The sequence below is a fragment of the Diadema antillarum genome, unplaced genomic scaffold (genome assembly GCF_040938485.1).
Source record: "Diadema antillarum isolate AM-2024a unplaced genomic scaffold, OU_Dant_1.0 seq00001674_RagTag, whole genome shotgun sequence".
In the NCBI taxonomy this organism is placed as follows: domain Eukaryota; kingdom Metazoa; phylum Echinodermata; class Echinoidea; order Diadematoida; family Diadematidae; genus Diadema; species Diadema antillarum.
This window is the reverse complement of record NW_027272370.1, coordinates 110,531-134,315: the sequence shown is the minus strand read 5'-3', so window position 1 is coordinate 134,315 and position 23,785 is coordinate 110,531. Positions and strand designations below refer to the sequence as shown.

General features: G+C 37.5%; 1 protein-coding gene across 1 annotated transcript in view; it reads right to left on the bottom strand.

The window, feature by feature from the left end:
- LOC139711616 (neuronal acetylcholine receptor subunit beta-4-like) overlaps window positions 1-23,785 on the bottom strand; it is a 60,575-nt gene that overhangs the window by 13,309 nt on the left and 23,481 nt on the right. Inside the window, exons 4-8 of the mRNA XM_071623473.1 lie at window positions 19,611-19,720; window positions 17,048-17,259; window positions 14,888-15,096; window positions 13,013-13,109; window positions 1,586-1,756 (exon numbers count right to left, since the gene is read on the bottom strand). Of these exons, the coding sequence (XP_071479574.1) occupies window positions 1,586-1,756; window positions 13,013-13,109; window positions 14,888-15,096; window positions 17,048-17,259; window positions 19,611-19,720 (799 nt within the window). The remainder of the gene's footprint in view (window positions 1-1,585; window positions 1,757-13,012; window positions 13,110-14,887; window positions 15,097-17,047; window positions 17,260-19,610; window positions 19,721-23,785) is intronic.

Below are 23,785 nucleotides of genomic sequence, written 5' to 3'. Positions count from 1 at the left end.
AGCACTGTAAGGTAGTTTCAATCAAAAAGCCCATCTATGTAGTTTGTCTTTTTAGTTTTGTTACCAAACCCTCTTCCTTAGATTATTCAGAAAGGTGTAGATGTCTAATCCTGCCACATTCGATGAAACTTTTGCGTTTATAAACAATTCCAATGATTGCTCGTCAACACCAATCTTAATTTTCCGAAACTTGCGAGGAATAAAGCCCCACTGCCCTAAAGTGGAGAAGGATATTGACCAAATAACTAAAAACCAAAAAGAAAAGACAATTTTAAGTGTAAAAGCACTCAGGTATATCGCTGTTGCGTAGCCAAAGAACCAGAGAATTCGTTCCGATGCGAGAGAAATTAATGGTGCTACAATTAAACGACGCTGTACTTCCCGTTTGAATAAGTATGCCCCCCAAAACGCGATTTCGTATAAAATAACTTAATCGGGCTGTTTGATGTGTTGGTTCTTTCGGTCGGGGAAGTGAGGAGCCATTTATTATCTTGTCTCTAATGTTTTCAGTGTCTAAATCTCTCAAAGAGAACTTAAAATGCAGTGTCACACCTCCAAAGTAGCTTTAGAAACGGCGAGTAAAAGCTCATCAAATTCCATCAATGGAGTTTATGCAGCTGATAAATCTAAGTATTCCTTACATATCACTGTTCCCTACTTTTGTAGTATCGGAGATTTTAGTAACTTTGAAAAGCGATTTGATACTTTTTAAGAGAATCCCAAAGGATGTTGATTAGTAGGTACTGATAAATTTGTTTAGCTTTTGTTTCATGAATAATAAGTTTTTTTTTTCCTTACTTGTATTTACGGTTTTTTTTTCTTTTTTATCAGAAATAATTTGAAATTTAACTTAGATAATGAGCTAATGCTCTTTACATACCTATATTGTTGGCTTGTCTCTTTCGCCAATTCTTTTTATTGATAATTTTGCTTTGTTCCTTCAGTTTGTTTTTACTGTTTTATGTCTATAATTTGGTATAATTATTTCTTAAGTCTTAATTGATACATGTTCACATCTGCATTTTTGTAATGTCTGCATATGTCTTTATATCTTTATATGTCTTTTTATTAATTTATATGAATTGGAATTGAAGAAAATAGTAAAGTAAGCCAGTTACGAACCTCTGTTGTACTTTTTTTTTCAGGAAACATTGATGTAAGCTGCAATGTTATCTTCATCTAAGCCGTCCCTTGCATCAAGAACAAGTTGTACAATGTATTAATGCGATAATGACCACTTCTTGGGAGAAAGGGGTTGACGAAACCAACATATCAACCCTAAAACGTGACTTTTTTATATTCTGGTGTATAATGGTGATGTTCGTCGCAATTACTTATTCAAACTGACTTGAATATGGCATGGTATGTACTTTTCCCGATAGGCGTGCAACAGTACATACAAAAACAAACAGATTAAATCGTTCTTTGTTTTTTTTTTTTAATTTCAACTCGACACAGACAGCATGACGAATACGTGCTTTCCTGTAAAGAACACATAAACAAATAGACAAGCAAACAAGACCAAAAAAAGGTCATTCTATACTGCTAATCTGACAAACTGACGTAACTCTGATCATATACTCACCACACAGTCTATGCAGTGGAAAGAGAACAGGAGTCAGGTTTTTGAGGAAGAGGTTCCGCAACCAGGACGGCGCACGGGGAGAGCCCGGCGGGCGATGAAAGAAGTTAAGCGATATGACAGCCACCACGACTGAAATCGACACGAGCACGATGGTTGCGGTGTAGAACTGGCCTATTAGAAATATAAATGTTTTAAAAAAGAGGACTCCATGACTCTTCCAATGTAAGGAGAATTAATACATGCCTACACATGAGTCCATACGTGAGGTCTTCAAAATGTTATTCACTTTCTATGTGATATCGCACTAAATACCAAGTCCAATTCACTCAGTTTATTTTGTAATATTTACTTGTTAGACAAACGAAAGACTAAAATTATATGAGTGACAGAAAACAATAGCAAACAAAACTCAAGTGAGCACTCGTAGGAAGTTAATGTGGAAGAATGATTTAAAGCTTTTTAATCTCTCTCTCTCTCTCTCTCTCTCTCTCTCTTATTTTGACTGTAGTCCACATTTTGGATAACCTTATAAGCCTAGGAATTTATGTAAGCAATATTTCGGGAAATAAAACAAGTGAGTGAATATTTATATTTGACAATACGTGCATTTAACGTTAAGTGATGTTTGCTATACTAAACATAACTGCGAGATCTCTTGTTTCCAATTTCTACTCGATTGCCTTGAAAGCAAATGTGATATCTTTTTGTTTGTTGTTTTCACTATGCAACCCTCTTACGAGATACTTGAACGACTTTAAAGTTAACTACATTTCCGGAAATGCCAAGAAGACCTTCAAAATAGGGTCACCTCACATCTGTATTAACATTTGCAAAAACGCTACTTTCATCTTGACATAAGTGGGAGCATTTACAAAATAGTCATTAAATACTTCTCTTGAAAAAGAAGTGTCAAATTTAGGGCTGTCTGCCCAATGATGACCTTACTTATGATAATGTAGTGATTAGAAATATTTCGTTTCTGTCTTTTTGAGATTGAATGAAGGAATGAGCCGTGTGTGATGATACGTTGACGCGGAACACACACTTGATACAACAATAACTAAATATGCAAATGCAAATGCTTCCCCAAAGTCCGTCCCCCCCCCCCCCTCTCTCTCTCTCCGAGTTCATTAGGAGTCATTGACAATGTTTACCAGGAACATAAAATTCGATCATCCCTCAGAATGAACACATTATCATCATGACATCATGACAACATCATGACAAGTTTCATGAATTGCTTGATTTCGATGAAATTGTCTTAAATTGATAAAAACTGTTTCCTCGGGCAAATCGTCGTCAGTTTAACTAAAATTCAATCAGGATTATAAAATAAAAAGAATGATAAATCAATGAAGATCTAAGCTTTCAAATAATCTTCCAAGTTGTGCAGAATTAAAGACATCTTGCTCATCTGCCTCTTGGAACAGAACCCCATAACATAAATGCGTTTAGACTTAGCCGCACGCGTCCAAGATCTCTTAGTAAAGAGAGGCCTGCACTGAATAAACATAGGTCATCAGACGGCGAGAAATAAATATTTGAGTTTGCTGCCGTTTACGCGGGCAATTAAGGCAAGGCATTTAATCTCCCTATATATATACCTACTTAAATCCCTTGGAAGCAAATTACAGAGTAGTTCTGTTGAATCAACATGCTTGAGGGAACAACAAGGGTCGAAATCTAGTTATATGTGCTATCGTTGTTACAATTCAAATACAGTACCGTGTATTTATGTTGAGACAGCAAGTCAGTCAGTCTGGTTTTGCTGTTTCCTATATCATTTGTAAGTTTTAAGTGAAGTCTAGTCTACAAAGTATCTTGACATTCACTTGACCGTTAAAGTGTGTTTGTTTCGCGCTGGCTGACACGAACTGTTTGATAATGATTATGATTCTGATGATGATGAATATCATTATATTATTGTTATTATTGATATTCAATTCATTATTATTATTATTATCATTATTATCATTATCTGTATTATTATCATTATTATCATTATTTTCATTATTATTACTATTATTATTACTATTATTATTATTCATTAATTCAGCCAGACTAAACATCACAATCACATTGAGATATGATACATTCACAAAGAAATGACACAGTTAGCACGTGATAAGTCATAATTTATGAAATGGTTAATGATGCACCACATGGGCTAGGGCCCACAAAAGTGATTGCATGTATTTTACTACTACCCTTAGACATGAGAGCCCTCATGCAATACATTCCCGTACATACGCTTACATAATATTGTAAATACAAGTATTGATATTCCTCAGACGAATGTAATAATTTTGATTATTTTGAAGAGAACTGCATTGTTGTACCACATTAACTCATCCGTCAGTATTACGCACTCCTTTGTCAACGTATCTATATGTACATATATCTATCTGTATCAATATCTAAAATGCATTTGTATATGTTTGTGTGTGTGTGCGTGTGTTAATATTCACATTAATTCATATATATATATATATATATATATATATATATATGTGTGTGTGTGTGTGTGTGATATGGGTAAGTTACCATTTAATACGATACCCAATTGAAACCGCATATCCTACAGCTGAAAAACTGAAAACAATGCAAGCTGATTTGGTTGACATCTAACATGAATACTGATATTATTCCAGGCATCAAAAGAGTCGCAGTTGAATCACAATATCTAAAATACTGACATCCCAAGAGATTTTGAAATACTACAATTTCCTGCTGTGTTTTTTTTTTCTCCCAGAAACACGTTCTCGTTTGTACTCTTCTTCAGAAAGTCTAAAAAAGAAGTTGATCATTATTTTGACAAGTAAAAAAGGCAGACGTGCCTAGAGCAAAATTACCTGACAAATTTAATGAAAATTGAAACGGGAAGAACATTTCTCACTTGTTATGTTCTAAATCAAACAACCATGTGAAACTAGCAGAAAAAACCTCCTCACATCTGATAGGGTACGAAGAATCCATAAAGATATAAATCATTTTTTATCTATGAAATCATAAAATCAAGAGAATGGTACTTAAAGGCATGGACCGGTTTTAGAGAACAGATATTTCTAAAAATGTATACTTAGTCCTCGTGCCAATCATTAAATATATTCTTCGTTCGTGCCACTACATAATAAGTAATTCAACCTTTTAATTTCATCAAAATTGAACATGAAATAGGAATAGTATTGGTAGGCATACAGTAGATATTTGTGTTGCAGTAATGGTCTTATTAATAACATTGTGCGTGTGTGTGTGTGTGTGTGTGTGTGTGAGTGTATGTGTGTGTGTGTGTGTGTACGTGTTTCTTTTTCTCTTCTTTTTTAAGGCAATTTACCTTAGTTTTTTTTTTAAGTTAGTTTAGTAATTTGTTGTCCACGAGGAGACTGCAAAATACAAGCTTTGCCTTTCCGGCAGTTTCATCTATTTCCAACAATTTGATCATAATTTGGTATAATCAGAAAGGTCAACGTATTTATTGTCAGTTCAAAGTATTTTTCTTTGTTACAATATCATTGTACTGATTTGCACTATATGTGTATGTAAATATGTTGTGTTGATGGGAATGGCATAACATTGAATGAACCATGCGTTGTTGTATACGATGAAGCTAGGACTACCAACCTCTGCAAATACGAAAAGAAAAAAGAAGAAGAAAAAATCTGATGCAAAGTACGAGCATATTCTAAAAGCACACATTCTTTCTCTTTTTTAAGCAAGGAGAATCAAGCTTTAAGGAAACGTATGATAGAGAATAATTAAAGAACATTTTTTTTGTTATGATACTTGAATTACAAGATCCAGCAGTTTGATTTGATCATTTGCTAGTTGTTTTTCTTAAGGGATTGCAATAAGCGTTCTGTGATGTATTCAAAGCCCTAATGTAATAATGGTTCATAAAGACAGTCTTTATAAAACTCGATTTGTTTATATAAATGTGTTGATATTATGTGAGTTATCAACTGAATCAGTCCGAAATGGAAATGATCACATGATAAATTATAAATGCCAAACCAGGGATACGCATATTCATTGTATAGATCGCCAATGGCAAAGAAAAACGGTCCGCAGTCAATTTCTATATAGAAAAATATTCAACGTTGTTAGAATGGTAACAGCAAATAATGTGATGTCGATGGTAATGAAAGAATAGGATGACCATCACACGGAGAATCAGAAGGTTGCCAGAAGTTGATCGTATAATGAATTTGACCGGAAATCTTGGGAGCCTACAGATATCTATTGATGTCTCAACGCAGTGTTAAGAAGCATGTGCATATTACTTACGACATTCCCAATATACAGTAACACGTCGCACCCATCTTGCGCTTTTGACACTCATGCCTTTTGTACGACGTCAGTCAACTCTCCCTGCTCTATAATAAACCCCTAACACCATTATTATGTAGTCTTACGGGTAAACTCTTTTAGTAACAGGCAACTATGATCATCTCCATTGTTAAAAAGGAGAAAACACTTCCAGGGCACTGTATCAACCCTTTGTAGGAAAGGTTGCATCAATGTACTCAATTAATGTCAGTAGGCCCTATGTGCTTGTTTGGGGACTTCTCGGATTGGTATTAATCGGTCATTTGACGATTTTCTTTTTCAAATAAGGCGCTTTCTAGGAAACAATAACAATGTTAAAGAGACAAACCAGGTCGAATGTCACATTAACATGTTTGTTTTTTATATTGTTTGTATATATTGAGCAAAATGAGGAGAATATTTTATGTATGCAAAAGCAAATACTGATAACTAAATAACTGGACCTTTCATAACTCACTCGAATGATTTAGTTTAGTTATTGGGGTTCTACGCATTACAACAACATAGCAAAAGGCGTAATAAAAGAAAAGAGACCTACCATTTCGGCCGAATGCATCATACAGATGGTACGACTGCTAAATAGCCTGAGAGTGTGCTCCATATCTGCTCAACGACATACACTATCTCTCTGGGAGTATTCGAGAACCTTTTTATACATTAACTGAGACCATACAATATCAAAAGCAAAACATGGAGAGAAAAAAGCTTTCGTAATGAGAGGGGGAAATCAGCATGGCCAATGTCAAAACGGAAACCTCTTTGGACAAAGTTTTGGTTGCGAAGAAGTCCCTTATGTCTAAGCCAAATGAGTTTACACTCATGATGCGAAGCTTATGCTGCCTGCCAACGACCCAACATTTATAGAGACAAAATAGATAGATTCGATTTGTAAGTTTCTACATGAATGCTATGTGGTTTCAAGATTATTTCCAAAGATGGTACTTAATAACTACGTTTCTTAACGATTAGATTTATATCGGAAGTTTTGTTGTAACTATAGATGAAGATGTATTTCATTTCTATTTGTAATTTCCTCATCAAACCTTTTTTTTTTGGTCATTTAGAGCACTACAATCTAACACGCTGATTGTGTGCAGCAACAATGACATTAGATCTCGATTACACACATTCACTGATTCTATTATCTTTAGTAATTCAACATAATAATTCATATTTTCTCGTTTGGATTGCTTACACTAAAAAGCTGATACATGATTGTATGAATTGAGCACAGCAAACGGACTGAATACACTAAAACGAGAGCTCTAAATGCAAGGCTGCACTTAGAATATCTTTAAAAAGCGGTGTTTCCAGATTAATTCATAATTGCGCTAAAAGTATATCACTTCATAAGTTGCTTGCTTTGGATTCTGTTCGGTATTATTGACGAGGGGTACGTTATGTCTCCTTTTCGTTAGGGATATGTGCACATCGGTTTAGTATAGAAAACATAGTATTGTGTCGGGAGGTTGGCACAGAATCCTAAATAAATTACTAAGGTTATCATTTGAAATCAGAAGAGTTGGAAATTACTGCTACCGTCCCTAGATATCAACAAGACTGTACATCCCACGTCTAAAATGAGCGAAGAAAATGTTAACCTCGAAGAAACATGGAGAGTGCAAAGTATCAGTAACAAGGAGAGTCTCTTATCCTGCCATTCTTATCAAGAGATTTGTGATTAGTTTGTGTTGTCAAAAAATGTTCATCTGATTCAAAATCTTGACGTCGCGTGAAAATTTGAGGAAGTTATAAAAGTTATATAAAACATTATAACCCATATGCAGAGAAAAATAATTAAAGTGTGTGGGGGATGCTGGCATGAGAGGGGACAGAGAACGGGAGGGGTGTAAAAACGGAAGTGAGAAACGAAATGGGCACAAATTTGTTCAAGCTCCAAAGGCGGAAATCCCTTTTATCAAATCTTCACGCTTCACCATGATATATTTGAATTGTGACCATTAGAGTTGATGGATGGATGATATTTCCGTCCATCACGAGACGCATTTTATTTCGGTGGGACACGTCTCAAGTGTCTGACGTATATGCTTGATGGGCAATTTACCTCTTCTCAAGTGTCAAATACACGTATTGCCGTTCATTATTGATTGTATGCCATAAGCTCGTGATAGAAGATTTACAGTTTTGCCAGTGTGAAACAAACGCAAGGAGGGCACGAACAACATTTGAAAGAACTGTCTTATGGGTAGATTAATGTGGGCCTCAGATCTATAGACAACATTCTAACAAAAAAGAAAAATGAAAAGAAAGAAAGAAAAAAGAAAGAAAGGAGCATGATTTATTAAGAATTCTAAGAAGAAGGAACAGACGGAAAAAGGAATCAAATGATTTCCGACTGAACGGGCAATACAACTCTTAACTGGCACCAAATTGATATGGTAATGGAAATTAAGAAGTATGAATATATGCAAAAAAAATCCTTTTAAAAATGAAGAGAGCAATGTGAAAACGAGTTGGTAGAGCACTTTTTATATGTTTAAGCATCTTAATGGTAAATATTTATCTGAAACATATTTTTCCATTCCACTTTTACCTGTAAAAGTGATATTTTTACGTTGCATCACTGGCACAAAAATAATCATTTAAATGTTTCCTTCAATAAGTAGACTTTTCATGAGTTCAGTTACTTTTTACATAAACATTTAAATTCGTTAGATATACTTTTTGGTAGTTTCGTTTGATTTAATTAGGTTTGCTTGGTTTGACTTGGTATGATTTAGTTTTGGCCCGTAACTTTGGAGCGGTTAGAGTTAGGTGGGGGGAGGGGGGTTCAAGTGGTGAGCAGGGTCCGCTTTGATTTATACGCATATGATTACATCTGTCTTTCTCTCTTTTGCAACAACAAAAAATAACTAATGTGTCGTCTTACTATTTTAATTCAAAAATTTCCATACATTACACCCAAACGTTAATGTTCGGTCGCTGCGCTTAGATACAAGATTGTCAAATGATTTCATCAGTAAAGAAGAAGAAAATAACAAGCTATTACAGAATTTAGAGTTTTTTTTCACCATGTTCCGTCGCTTCTTCTCCTCAGAAGGTCCACTATTTCAATTGTTGTCTTTTGAATGGCATGTAGTTATAGTTCTTAAGTAATTCTTAATCAATTTCAATTAAAAAACGACATGTGCACACAATCTTCTGTAAAAGTCTGCTTCATGGTAAAAGTTTGTACATATCATAAAAATACTGAATACCAATGAAATTGGAATAATATCATACATTTTAGTTGATCACTTACCTGTTTCATTTCAACTGATTCAAACAATATTACTCAACGACTTTCTTCAATTGTACTTCAAAAATACAGAAATAAAATCAATCAACTCACCAACCAACCAATCAATCAATCAATCAATCAAACAACAAACCAACCAACCAATCAATCAATCAATCAAACAACAAACCAACCAACTAATCAATCAATCATTCAATCAATTAAATTAATCAACTAGAAAAGCACTCTGAGAGCGCAGACCTCCGCCAGGCATGCAGCTTATTTCCATCACTGATCTTGTTCTTATCAGTGATTTCCACCCATAGGCCTACGTACTTATACTGTATATAGCATGCTGAAAGTGTTTATATAAAATAGCATTTACAATGTACTTACTTATGATACAGGCCGGCAGTGCATGACAAAAGTTATAGTGCACGCAAGATATAACGATTGCAAACGATAACCCACTATCGATTTGATATCGGTTTTTGCTCCCTCATTTTCATCGAGTACTTGAATCCCGCACCTTATCGACGCGATTGCGCCTCAACCGCGATATGCTTTGCTCGATATTATCGTTATTCTCAATTCTCGCTGGCTATACGCTATGCCAGCAACTTATCTGTGTGGGACTAGACTTTCAGCGGTAGATTTAAACATGGAAGCTGATATGAACAGGTTCGCTACTTTTACAGAGACTGATCTATATAAACAGTATCTTAGACAATAAGGACACAAAGGATGCCATCAAATACGCCCTACGAATTTTGGACTCCTACTGTTCTGAAAAAAAAAAGGAATCATTCCGACGGATATTGAGCAAGTCAACCCAAGATTCAATGTGCCGCTTTCTCCGTAAATAACGCGGAAGCGCGCCGTGGAAATGAGCAGCGTGTGTACGGTAGACGCTAAGCGCTCAAGATTTGATTACGCTACGCTATGAACTTTTACTACGACATTCACAACACACTCTCGGAATCCACATGTGCAGCAATGGTGACTTCAATGGTGCCTGGCACGAGCCTTGTGTTTAAATCCAGTAGATCCCTAATCCTACAAAACATCATCTAGTCCTGGTCCTGGACCCACAGTGCAGTAAGTAGGGCGTCTAACGTGTTACTGTAAGTGTTAGATCCATGGTAGACATATAGTATTGTAGCTATGTAGGGTCGCTCGTAAGTGACGTAGATCTAGTATAACGTTAGGCCATCGGTCCCTAGACCTAACCTATCGTAGGGCCTAGCTAGAAAACGTTAGATATAACCACGTACACAGACTCTATAGTTGAATTTGGATCTTCAGGATTTTGTCTACACAGGTTCAAAGAAACTGGTATTATTGCTTGTCTAGACACGTGTAGAGTCAAATGATCTAACATAGGCTTTTGTATTTTTTTTTCAATTTATCTTGCCTGGTTATGTATGCTATTTTATATAGCACATAGTGCATGACATCTTATTGCACTATAACAAGTACCAAGCACCTCCAAATTCTGAATTTGCCCTCAGGCAATTATATTCAATTCGGCCTGCGGCCTCATTGAATATAACTGGCCTTCGGGGCAAATTCAGAATTTGTCGGTGCTTATATTGTTATAGTGCATTCAGCCTCATGCACTATTATACAAATGATGCACAGGATAGAGTGCGTTAGTGGAGGCGTTTCGCCTCGTGCATGTTTCACAATTGTAAATACCCTCGAGTGAGCTGCATCTCCACTAACGCCACGAAATAATCCTGTGCATCATTTGTTTTATAAAATGGGTCGAAAACTAACAGCATTTTTCACGTACCTTTGTGGGTCAATACCAGTCAGCTACATGTAGCACTCGCTCGAGAGAGTCGAGTCAAGCACGTCGCACTCGGAAATCCCGCACATGTAAGTACTGTACGTATATAAGAGTACTGTATACGTGCGCCACATAATATGTTATGCACACAAGAAAGGCCGGCCGGCAGCCCGAACTAAAGTTGTTTACAGGATTGACAGCGCGTATAGTAGCGCGCGACGCACTTGTAACAACTGATTGAGTGCGCACTGGTACTGCAGTGCAATGGTACTAAAGTAATCTAAGCCCACGTGACTCATTTCAGCGCTTCTTATTGGCTACGTTCTTGAACCCATTTTATAAATATATGATAGTGTTCTGAAGGTAACCCGATTTCCCAATGTAGAAGCCTTTGTTACGTCATAAACCCTCAGCTGCACGGCGCGCCTCGCCCTAGCAGAAATCATACAACACCTTAGAATGATGTGGAATTGTGATTGGCCAAGAACATGTCACATGACATTCATTAGAAACTACCTATCAAACTCATTGAGAGTGACAGCTGTGCATTAGGCCCCCTATTGCACGGCTCGCAGGTACTAATGCACGGCTTCGCGGGGGGCTAATAGGGAGCTTTAGATTTTAGACGCGCGGACGTTCAAAGGAAAAAAAAACATGTTCTGAGCGTGCGCAGTAGCGCGCGTAAAGTCGATCTATTTTTAGCTTGCGTCGCCTGCGTTTTTCACTACGCGTACTCGCGCGTACTGGGCTATTTTCACGTCCGCACAGTTTGCGACGTAGAGAGCTTCTTCATGCACTGATCATATGGGGGCGCGATTTTATGTTTTTATACGTTGCGTCTCAGCGTAATCTAAAGCTACTTTTCCACACGACGCAGGGAGAGCTAGAGGAGAACGTCCAGCGCAAGCGTCGGCTCAAACGTCCGCGCGTCAAAATCTAAAGCTCCCTACTAATGCACGGCCGCTCGACTTCACAAGCAAAGTACATGCACTGTACGTGCTGGCTGCAGCGCTGCACAGGTTCATTCACAGGAAAGGCGCAGCGATCGAGTACATGCAACGTGTGCGCGCAGCTGCAGCTAGTTAATTGCATGTACTGAGTGATATGTATTGCATACTCGGTATACGGGCCTTAAGTAGAGCCTACGGCTGTGTTTTTACTTTTGACTCGGATCTGCTACGTGGACCACAGTGATCTCAAAATCAAGATGAGAAGCCGTTATTTGATTTTTTTTTTCCTGTGGTTTTATACAAAATCATTGTCGGAAATAGACATAGTCTAGACCTACGATCTACCGACATCTCAGATCGGCTTAGACCTAACATTAGCGTTCTCGATCCAACGATAGTGTGATCAGTAAACGCCGTAACGGTTAGAATGGGTAGGTAATAACGTAATAGGCCCTGCAGAGTTTGCGATTCCTGTGACTGTGTGGTCGAATCATTGCGAGTGTTTGGTTTAGAATTCTCGGCCTAATTGTTATATTTATTTTTGGACCTTCCCGAGTTGCCGTTCACTGATTTAGTACTGTGATTATGGACAAGGTGTTGTATAAAACGAATAATTTATGATTTTATCGCACTCGGCGCGTGATTCGCCACTGGTCTATTCAACGCGGCGCTACGCGCCTTGTTGAATAGACCAGTGGCTTATCTCGCGCCTCGTGAGATATTCGTGCCTAATGCACTCATATGCACTCTATACTAGAGCACGCACTTTAGTGCGCGCATGCAAACCTAAAATAAGCGCAGCTTGAACTCCCAAGATCATTGACCCTACCTGCAAAAATATCAAAATCCTTCATAAATTCCCCCAAAATTTTCGGATCACTACCAAAAGTTAATCGTTTGGTACTTGTGTCATTTTCAACCTTTCCTGCAAGTTTCATCCTAATCCGGTAACTACTTTTTGAGTTATTTTGCACACGGACAAACTAACTAACTAACAAACCAACGGTAACGAAAACATAACCTCCTCCCTTGGCGGAGGTAATTAATCAATCAATCAGTCAAAGTAATCAATCAATCAATCAATCAATGAAATCAATCGCTGTCATGGTTTATCCTCTTACCAATGACAGGGATGCTATCTGAAGATGGAGGCATCATCTCGGCTGAAAGCAGCATGAAAACAGTTAGGGACAGGAGGATGGTGACGTTCAAAGCAATCTGTAAAGATAAAGACATTATCATATTCTCTCGATTGCTGGCAGTGACAATACCCTTATTGTAACGATTTCATACGTTTTATAACATGGTTCCTTTTACACGTGCATCATTCAGTATAGTGTCCGATGTTCAGTTTTGTTTCTGTTGTGTAATCTATACCAGGAAAACTGCCGGCTTAGCGACTTCTTTCTTTCTTCTTCCTCTCTTTGTCTTAAATAGCTCGTCTAATGTACAAGTATCATATGTTGTTCTTTGTTTCTCGTATCGTCTCCCTTCTTTTATGTTGTTCTTTGTTTCTCGTATCGTCTCCCTTCTCTTATGTTGTTCTTTGTTTCTCGTACCGTCTCCCTCCATTCTCTTATGTTGTCCTTTGTTTCTCGTATCGTCTCCATTCTCTTATGTTGTTCTTTGTTTCTCGTATCGTCTCCCTCCATTCTCTTATGTTGTTCTTTGTTTCTCGTATCGTCTCCCTTCTCTTATGTTGTTCTTTGTTTCTCGTATCGTCTCCATTCTTTTATGTTGTTCTTTGTTTCTCGTATCGTCTCCCTTCTCTTAAGTTGTTCTTTGTTTCTCGTATCGTCTCCATTCTCTTATGCTGTTCTTTGTTTCTCGTATCGTCTCCCTTCTCTTATGTTGTTCTTTGTTTCTCGTATCGTCTCCCTTCTCTTATGTTGTTCTTTGTTTCTCGTATCGTCTCCCTTCTCTTATGTTGTTCTTTGTTTCTCGTATCGTCTCCCTTCTCTTATGTTGTTCTTTGTTTCTCGTATCGTCTCCATTCTCTTAAGTTGTTCTTTGTTTCTCGTATCGTCTCCATTCTCTTAAGTTGTTCTTTGTTTCTCGTATCGTCTCCCTTCTCTTATGTTGTTCTTTGTTTCTCGTATCGTCTCCCTTCTCTTATGTTGTTCTTTGTTTCTCGTATCGTCTCCCTTCTCCTATGTTGTTCTTTGTTTCTCGTATCGTCTCCCTTTTCTTATGTTGTTCTTTGTTTCGCGTACCGTCTCCCTTTTCTTATGTTGTTCTTTGTTTCGCGTACCGTCTCCATTCTCTTATGTTGTTCTTTGTTTCTCGTATCGTCTCCCTTCTCTTATGTTGTTCTTTGTTTCTCGTATCGTCTCCCTTCTCTTATGTAGTACTTTGTTTCTCGTATCGTCTCCATTTTCTTATGTAGTTCTTTGTTTCTCGTATCGTCTCCATTCTTTTATGTTGTTCTTTCTTTCTCGTCCAGGACCAGTCCCCCTCCCCTTTCTCTCTCTCTCTCTCTCTCTCCTATGTTGCTCTTTGTTTCCCGTCTGGCTTCTCTCTTTCTCCTCCTCTCCCTTGCTGTTCTTCGTTTTCTTGTTTGACCTTCTACGTTGAAAGTGATTGACAGGTAGCTACGGACGATCACTGCCAATGTCCAGTGTCCAGTATAGTGTTGTATTCGTTTTAATCATAATTCTTACTACTCGTTGTTTGTTGTTTTATAATTCTTTGAATTCTGTAAATAATTTTTCATGTGTGCTCTTTGTTATTCATTTACGATTATTCTTTCAATATTTAAGAATTACAAAATGCTAGTTGTTAGATCTATGGCTGATTCATAAATTTGCAACATATCTCAGAAGATTTGGGTTTTCTATATGGACTTGGTGTACGCATTGTTGAAATCAAGATTGTTCTGGAATCTTCTTGAGTTACACCATAAAACAGCTGCGTGTGCAAGGATGCCCCCTCCCCCTCATCTCACAGAAGAAAAGGGCGTTCCTAGTTTAAGGCATCCTAACCATCAACCCACCTACCTTCTCCCCCGACTCTCCGGGTAGGCAGAAGCTGAGCAGCGTCAGACCGTAGATGAGAACGCAGGGGAGGATCATATTCAGGATGTAGAACAGCGGGCGACGTTCGAGGTGCACCACCACGTCGATCTTGCTGAAGTTGCCGTGGTCCAGAGACTCCATCCAGGGCGAAGACTCGATCTTGTTCACCGTCCACTCCCCGTTGTCACCGGCTCCGAACCTCTGGCGTCAACACGAGATTTAACATTTTCTTGATTGTTTCAACTTTTTCATTCAAGATCGTTTTATTTCATTCATTTCATTTCATTTATTTCCAATTCTCATAAAAAACAAGAACAAAGTGAGAATAATAACATTATATTAGGTAACAGTACACATGTACAAGAAAGAAAAAAACACATTGGAGAGAAAGAGAAAAAAAAAAAGATTGAAAAAAAAAATTCTAAGAGAGAAAATGGAGGAGCCAGCAGAGGCCATTAGCCTTTCTACGGCTGGCCTCCCACTTGAGATTTTATGTAAATTATAAGATACGCTTAACAAGAGGGAAAGATAGACAAATGAAACAGGCAAACTATAAGTGAAAAATATGTTTAAGAAAATACACATTGCAGACATCACATGAACGTTTCATTAAATTTCTGCAAAGACTTCAATTATAGCTATTCGACAAATATCTTTTATATCTACGTTTAAAAGAGGCAAGGGAAGGACATAACTTCATTTCATCAGGCACAGAATTCCAAACATGTACTCCTTGGTATTTAACAGATCTTCGTGATGTAACATATCTGAGAAGAGGCAAATATAGGTCACCAGTTTGTCTAGTGTTATATCAATAAATATCCCTCGTATATGTCACTGGCATGATTATATACAATTAAGCAATGGAACAGCTTGAACCATTGTGCATATTTAGAAGACGCAAAGTAATAATTATTGTGTAAAAGAAGTGTGGATCTTAAACAGAAGGTCTCGGGGTTTGAATTCCATCTAATGCCTCCATTCGTGCCCTAAGCATCCCTCTAGATTCTGCTATACGGATATGTTCCTGACAATGGCTTCGGTCATAACCATGGCAGGGGACGTCTAATACAACTGTGGTAAAAGTGAAAAGGCTTTGCTGGAAAGCTAAGACCTGATCCTTTTTTTTTTAAATTTTGCACAATTGTTAGTTTCAGCGTTGCTACTATGACTGTTATCATCAGTATTACTCTATTCATTATTACCATATTTTAGTAGCAGTAGTGTTAGTCAATAGTAATACTTAATCGACAATGTAATAAATCAGTGTGAAGTCGAACACTTATTTGGATGCTTCTCACGGCAAGCTGACTACTTGATTATCATGATTATGCTATAATTTTGCTGGCATTGTTACTACAAATAGGAAAGGTATACAAGTAAGGAAAGCAGTAATAATTTGGTTACTTGTCAATACTGAATTCTATTGTACAATCTACACTCTGAGATAATTGCATAAAGATTCTTCTTTTCCGGTGAAACTTATGATACTGCTGAGTAAATTGCATAGATATCCTTCTTTTCTTTTCAGTGAACATTAACGCGATACCGGGTCTAAAATTCAGAGGTATGATTGCTATTGTTATCAAACACATGTTATTTTGTCTTCAGGATTCATCATCACATTGATATCTGTAGGTTTTGTTTCTCTATGGAAATCAACTGAATAATTTAAGCGAGTATGCATGAAAATGTAATTAAGAACGATGAGTATCGATTGTTTTATTTGAGCAAGAACTAAGTCAATTGATATGAACAAACACGCTGTGAGACTATAAATCTTTTATGCAGGGATGTGTATGAAATTATGAACAAATGGATGAATAGAAAAGTGAATAAAGAAAACATATTGTAGGGAAGCGCGTCAGGGAATGTCTGACATCCTGTACCCTTGTATTACCCTTGTTTTGTTTGTTTATCTGTTGTTTGATCATTCCTACTTGTGTATGATTGTCTTACAAATATCGAATAAATGATAATGATAATACTATATATATATATATATATATATATATATATATATATATTATGATAAAAACAATATACGTGTATGAACAAACGTTATTTAGAATAATATAAGCATATATGTATATGAACGGTAGATTATAAACGAATGAAGAGTACTGAAGAGACTCTGTACGCCAACCTCGGGTGGTTCTCCATTCACCAACTTGACGTGGTTGTGCTTCTGGGTCCAGGGCCGAAACGTCAGGTTGCATTTTTGCTCATCGTAAGGGAAGAAGAAGAAGTCAATTTTACAGAAGGTCTTCACAATGACGAGGCCACTCCATGTGACTATGCCCGTGTGGCTGACACTGACCACCGTGGAGTCCATGAGCTGCGTCTCCTGAGCACTGTGGTGGAGATTAGGAGGAGTGGATGAGAAGGAGAAGGAAGAGAAGGACATGAGGAAGAGGAGGAGAGGAAGAGGAGAAGGAGAAGAACAAGAATAAGGAAGAGGAGAGGAGGAAGAGGAGAATGAAAAAAGAGGATGAGCATGAGAAGGAGAAGATGAAGAGGAGAAGAAGAGGAGTAGGAGGAATGAGAGAGGGAGAAGAAAAGGAAGGAGAGAGAAAGAGGAGAGGAGAAAGAGGAGAAGGAAGGAAAGAGGATGAGGAGAAGGAGGAGAGGAAGAGAAGAAGGAGGAAGGAGAAAGAAGGAGGAAGAGTAGAAGGAGGAAGGAGAAAGAAGGAGGAGGAGAAGATGAAGAGGAGGAGAGGAGGAAGAGGAGAAGGAGAAGATGAAAAGAAGGAGAGGAAGAGGAGAAGGAGAAAAGAAGAACGAGAAGAGGATAAGGAGAAGGAAGAGGAGATGATGAGGAGAAGAGAAGATGAAGAGAAGGAGAAGAAGAAAGAGAAAGAGGAGTTGAGGAAGAGGAGTAGGAGGAAGGAGAGAGGAAGAGGAGAAGAAGATGAACGAGGAGGAGGAGAGGAGAAAGAGGAGAAGGAAGGAAAGGGGATGAGGAATAGGAGGAATAGGAGTAGAGGAGAAGAACAAGGAAGAGGATAAGAGGAGGAGAAGGAGGAGGAGGATAAAAAGAGGAGGTGGAGGAGTGGAGGAGGAGGAGTGGAGGAGGAGGAGCAGGAGAGGAGAAGCAGAAGAAGAAGAAGAATTAGGAGGAGGGGAGAAGAAAAATCGCCGAGTGTCAAGTATTTGGCGACGGAGTCGGAACGGAAGAAAAATAAAAACAAACAGTAGGATCATCATGCATGAGAAAAAAATCGAAGAAGAACAAGAAGTACAATCAAAGGAAAGACATGAATTAAGGGTACAGGTGATGAGAGATCATTATGATTGAAAAGGAGAGAAAGAAAAGATCAGGCTAAAAGATATGATCATCAAAATGACGTTGAAAAAAGGAAAGGGGAGATGAATAAGCGATGAGGAAAATAATTCAGAAGAGAATGATGATGTGGATTACATTGATGAGTATTTACATTTGATTGAGAAGCAGTGAGATGTGATGATATGAAGTTTTCGGGGTTAGGGAAGAGACCGACAGATAGAAATAGGAGATTTAAGTAAGGAAACGGAACTGATTACAGCAATAAACGGCATTTAGTAAGGAAGCTATAAACAAAATAGTATTGAAGGCACGTTGGCAAATTAATGACAATCCAAAACGGAACTAGAATTCGCACGGGATACAACTGGTTCTATACTTAAGTATGCTTTACCAGTGATTTCAGACACCGGTAAAGGGCATTCATGACTGATAAGCATTACTTGTACGATAAACTCTTGGACGATATGATTATGTAGGAAGAGTTAGTGCAGTAAATTACCGTTTTGAAATTACTTATAAGGCGCTTTCACTAATCCGAGTAACACTGCCGCTACTAAACAACTGTTTTAGACTTTAACGCGAAACATGTATGCTAGTACATTATCTTGTGCATTATACCCTACGATTCATTACGACAACTTGGCATAATAAACACAAGACGTCAAGGCACAACCGTACAGGCGGAAGTCTTATAAACCCACCATGATTTTTATGCAATAATAATGATGATGATGATGATGATGATGATAATAATAATAATAATAATAATAATAATAATAATAATAATAATGACAATAATAATCTCGTCATACCAAAAGACTCGCTTTTGAAATTACATCTATACATTTCCAATGCGTAGGCCCTATAGTTTTGGTGGAGATGAGGATTGAGCTTTCAGCTTTTATAGTAAGAAAGCGCTTATGAAATCTTACAGAGCATATCTTTCTAAGAGGAATTCAAAGTTCATTTAATAAAAATTGGTTTTGAAATACCTGAGATATCTAAAAACAGATGTTAATATATATATATATATATATATATATATATATATACATATATACATAAATATCAGCCATTTTGCAATCAATTTTCATCAAATAAACGTTGCATTCCTTTTGGAATTGCATGCTCATATTTCAAAAGAGGTTTCTCTTTATCGTATCCAAAAAAGCTCTAAACCTGAAGCCAGATCTCAACCAAAATGTTACCATCCCTTCATGTAGGTATCAACAGGAGATTTGAAACATGGCAAGATGCTCTTTCATATTTCATACGAGGTTTTATGGTATCAAAAACGTTCCAAACCTGGAACCAGGTCTCAACCAAAATTTTACCATCCCTTCATACAGGTAGCAACAAGAGATGTGAAACATCGCAAGATTACTGAGTAGGGCCTATATGATATCCTCTGGCGATCACCTGTTCGCTAGTGTAATGTCTGGCAACCATACATCATCGGAAGACATCCGAAGGTGGGATACATTGTAATATTTGTCATCTCGCCACGTCAAGTACTCATCCTTCCATTCCTGAAAGAGTGTGAGTGATGGAAAGGGAAAAAAGAATAACATCAACAGCGCGGAAATTAGTGGCAGGGGAGAGACGGGGAGGGGGCTTTGAACAATCATAGATATCGAAAGTATTCTTAGCAATTGAAAAAAAAAAGTTAGAAGAGAAAGAAGAGAAATGATACCCTATAGCTTACGATATCCAAAATAGAACACATGTGCTAATTTTTAAAGACATTCATATACATTTTTCATCATTCACTTTATCAGCAAAGTACGATATGCATGTGAGAACTAGAAAGCGGGAGCGACGGGGGGGGGGGGGGGGGGGTGGTAAACTCAATGCCTCCGGCTCTTGAACATCTCTATGAAATACACTCAGATGTCTATACTACGCACTAGTTGCACTAATTGATACGTTTTCCAATGATTCCATTGCAATTATTGTTCTTATTTATAATACATTACATTAGTTCCACTATTTTCTGTTTCTTTGTTTTCATATTTGTTTAAGTGTAAACGAAAACGATGCTTACAAAAGCAGCCTATGTCAAGATTTAAAGCTGTATCCTTTGTCAGTGAGTCGTTATTGTCCTTTGCGGGAAGAGAAGTCAACACACGCGACAGAAATCAACACTGAATAATAATCGAAGCAAAGATAATTCTGTTTCTAACTCTAGTCAAATGCTCTGCAAATTTGCTTGCAAGGAGAGCGATAGACCAAGACGGGACTATTTGATTATAAGACGATCTATTTCAGTCACATTTTCAATTATAGATATAGAACAACGATTCATTCGGCTTATTCCCCGTCGATGAAGGCTTTTAAGTGGAATGTAGCCACAAATAAAGCCAACTAGATAGATGAAGAAAGTGAGAGCGAGATGGGGGGGGGGGGGGTGAAAGAAGGAGTGGAGAAGGAAGATACAGAAATTGATTCCTGGTTATTTCATTTCATTTCCATTTCCAATGAAAGTATGAAGTACAATATGACATTTACATAATTATACGAGTGAAATCAATGCAGCTCAATTTTTTTTTTACAATAATACAAAGCACATTTTAAGAAAATGCATAGGCAAACTGCAAATCTTGTTTGATTTTATCAACTGCGGGTAAAATGTCCAGTATTACTCGCTTGAAAAATGTACACAAAGATTTTCCCTTGAAAATATTTTGCTCTCGTTTTAGGGCAATAAACTCCCCTGTTCGAAAAAAAAAAAGGTTACAATGTCACCCTAATCAAGGAAAACAAACAAACAAACCACCATTCTTTGTTCGTTTTTTACAGTTTAAAAGAGTCCTGAAATGGTTTAATCAGTTGGATATCGGATCTGTAGCAGCAGGCACGATGCTTGCTCGTCTTATTTCAACAGAGGTTCGTATTTCAGGAGAGATAAGCGGCAGAGTGTGTGTAGCCGCCACGCGAGCATATCCTCGACCCGAAGAGCAGCCGCTCGTGTGATGGTGCCGTTGCGCAATAATCTCCCAACGACTCCTCAAAATGATGAGAAGCATGCGGATATGTGCCACGCTCCAAAACCCAGAACCCATGCTAATGTTTGCACTATCGATCGACTACAAGAGCTTTAAAGGAGGGAATACATCCTACTGATAAAATCGCCATTTATTTCAGTCTAAACAGAGTTAGAAATAATAGTTGTGAGTAGCGTTTGGTGAGTTTAAACAAAGAGTTCTTGTTAGAAAGTTACAGAATTGAAAGAATAATCAGTAAAGGTAAACAAGCTAGACAAAGAAAGTTAATGTTGAACTTTGCTATGACTCAAAAACATCAACTGAAAGAAACAAAATAAGTTCAGTTTGCTTTATTTACTCACACACGTGATACTTTACATATCCATACCAGTGTAAGAAATTTGACGTAAAGAATATCTCGACATGTTATCCCTAAATAAGAATCAAACAAAAACAATATTCCCTCTTCGCTAGAAATATAAATGTTTCGAAAGCCATCGTTGTATCAAATAGAAATCGGTATCCTATTTCTCTATTGAACACAAAGAAAATAACACAAATGCGAGAATTAAATTCATATTGCATGCAAACGGGAATATTATTTAAATTTGTATACACAGAGGTGTGTTCTTAGCTATATTAAACATTGATATGAATATGACGTCATACTTACACACCATTTCTGCCTTTTCCCCTATTTCAGCAGATATTAAGCCGATGCAAGTTATATTCATGAACAATCAAATTGCATTAAAGTGGTTCTTACATTGTTTGTTTTAGAAAATGAATAATCATAATCGATGCCAATTAGAGAGGATTAGGTATTGTTTAAAACAAAAACAAAAAATCATTTGTAGCATAACTCTTTGTGTAATAGTGTCAAACTAACTGAGCAGTGAAAAGAATCATTAATCCAGTCGCACATGAATGTTAAACATGAACTTGATTAACAAAGCGCCGAGCGTTCAAACGGCCGTAACTGATTAACCGAACTTTCCGTGCTCCGTGCAGATGGACCGAGTAGCCGAGCGGGAATCTCCCGGCGGTCTCCGCCACTCAGTCTGCGAGCAGAGGGAATGAATGACACGGCTCCGTGAAATAGCTTTCGTTAGCGCATGCACCAATTGGGCAGCTGTAATTCATGCTAGCATTTTTTTTTTTTGTTTAACAAAAAACCCACGATGCTATCTTCAATAAAATACATCAGTTTACCCATGTGTTCCCATCCGTAGATGGTTACCCCGAAAGAACCTGTTGGTAACAAGCTATTCCAGCTTCCTATATACGGTCAAATTTAATGCACTTAGTTGTTGCTATGTCGGGCAGGCCTAAGGTCACCTTCGTATAAACTTTCGCGTTGCAGGGACGTGTTTAGAGAAAGTTTAGAATCTCTTTGCAATTTGTGCAAAGCTGCCATGTATTCTACAGTAATCATCTTGAGCACATTACTTTTGTGCAGTTGGCCAGATTTAGCACTTTAATCTTCAATCTTTGGGATAAAAGTAATTGGCTTAGTATGCGTGTTTCTGCTTGCGTTGAATAGCATCAGGGAGCATTGAACAGTTACAGAAGTACAAATTTTTTCAATGGTTTTGTTTGCGTGACCTATTTTCTGGAAACTAAATTATTGCTGCTTGAAATATTGAAAGGGACATGGAATTGCTGCTCGTTATGTATAGGCCCGCTGTGATTTAGGAATTATGCGTACTTGAACAAAAGTGGTGTCTTCTGTCAAAGTAACACGTGCGACACGCACCACAGGTACAAAGGATAGACTGATTCATGTTTCTTCTCCTTTTCTATTACACCTCCCAACTTGTTGTCAGGAAAGAAAAATGTTACTAAGGTGTCCTAATTAAAACAAAGGGTACGTCAGTAATTGATTTATTGTGGTGAAAATTTGCAAAACATTCAATAATGTAATGTAAGTCAATTACATTCCTTCAAATAATTCAAGGCATTACTGTATTTTTTTTTTCAATTTTCTGCACATTTTCTCAGAAACAAAACAAATCGAAGAAATACCAAATATCCCCAACTTTGTCCAAAAATTTCTCAGGAAGAATTACCCGCGCCACAAGCAACTATCATGTCCATGGTGGAAGATAATTTCATGGCCACAGTTTCCGGTCTTTTTTTTTTTTCGAACAAAAAGCTTCACTGACGCAGTCACGCCCCAAGAATAACATTTCATTGAAACCATGCCAAATAATCATAAATGACACTCAAATGAGTGTATTTTTTAATAGTCTCACCAACTTTGATCAGCAATAACATTTCGTTGAAATTGTTTCATGTTATTTAACGCCCCCTTTAAATCACGAAATGTCAATGCGATCTCACACCAGTTTATGACCAGATCATTAGGGCCATAATATACGAAGACCTGACATTTGTTTTATTTACAATGGGCTGTACCATCAGACGGTTGCGTCATTATACACTCAAGTAACGCCTTCAGCGGCAGATCACCTGCTACACTTCAAACAGGCTTAATTTCTTGACCACTGTATATGGCTCGCGGGCAACATATTTTCTTGAAGTTTGTCATGTATGGCGATTTGTCAGCAGCTGTGTTATCTTTTGCAAATAACTGAAATACAGCTCCTT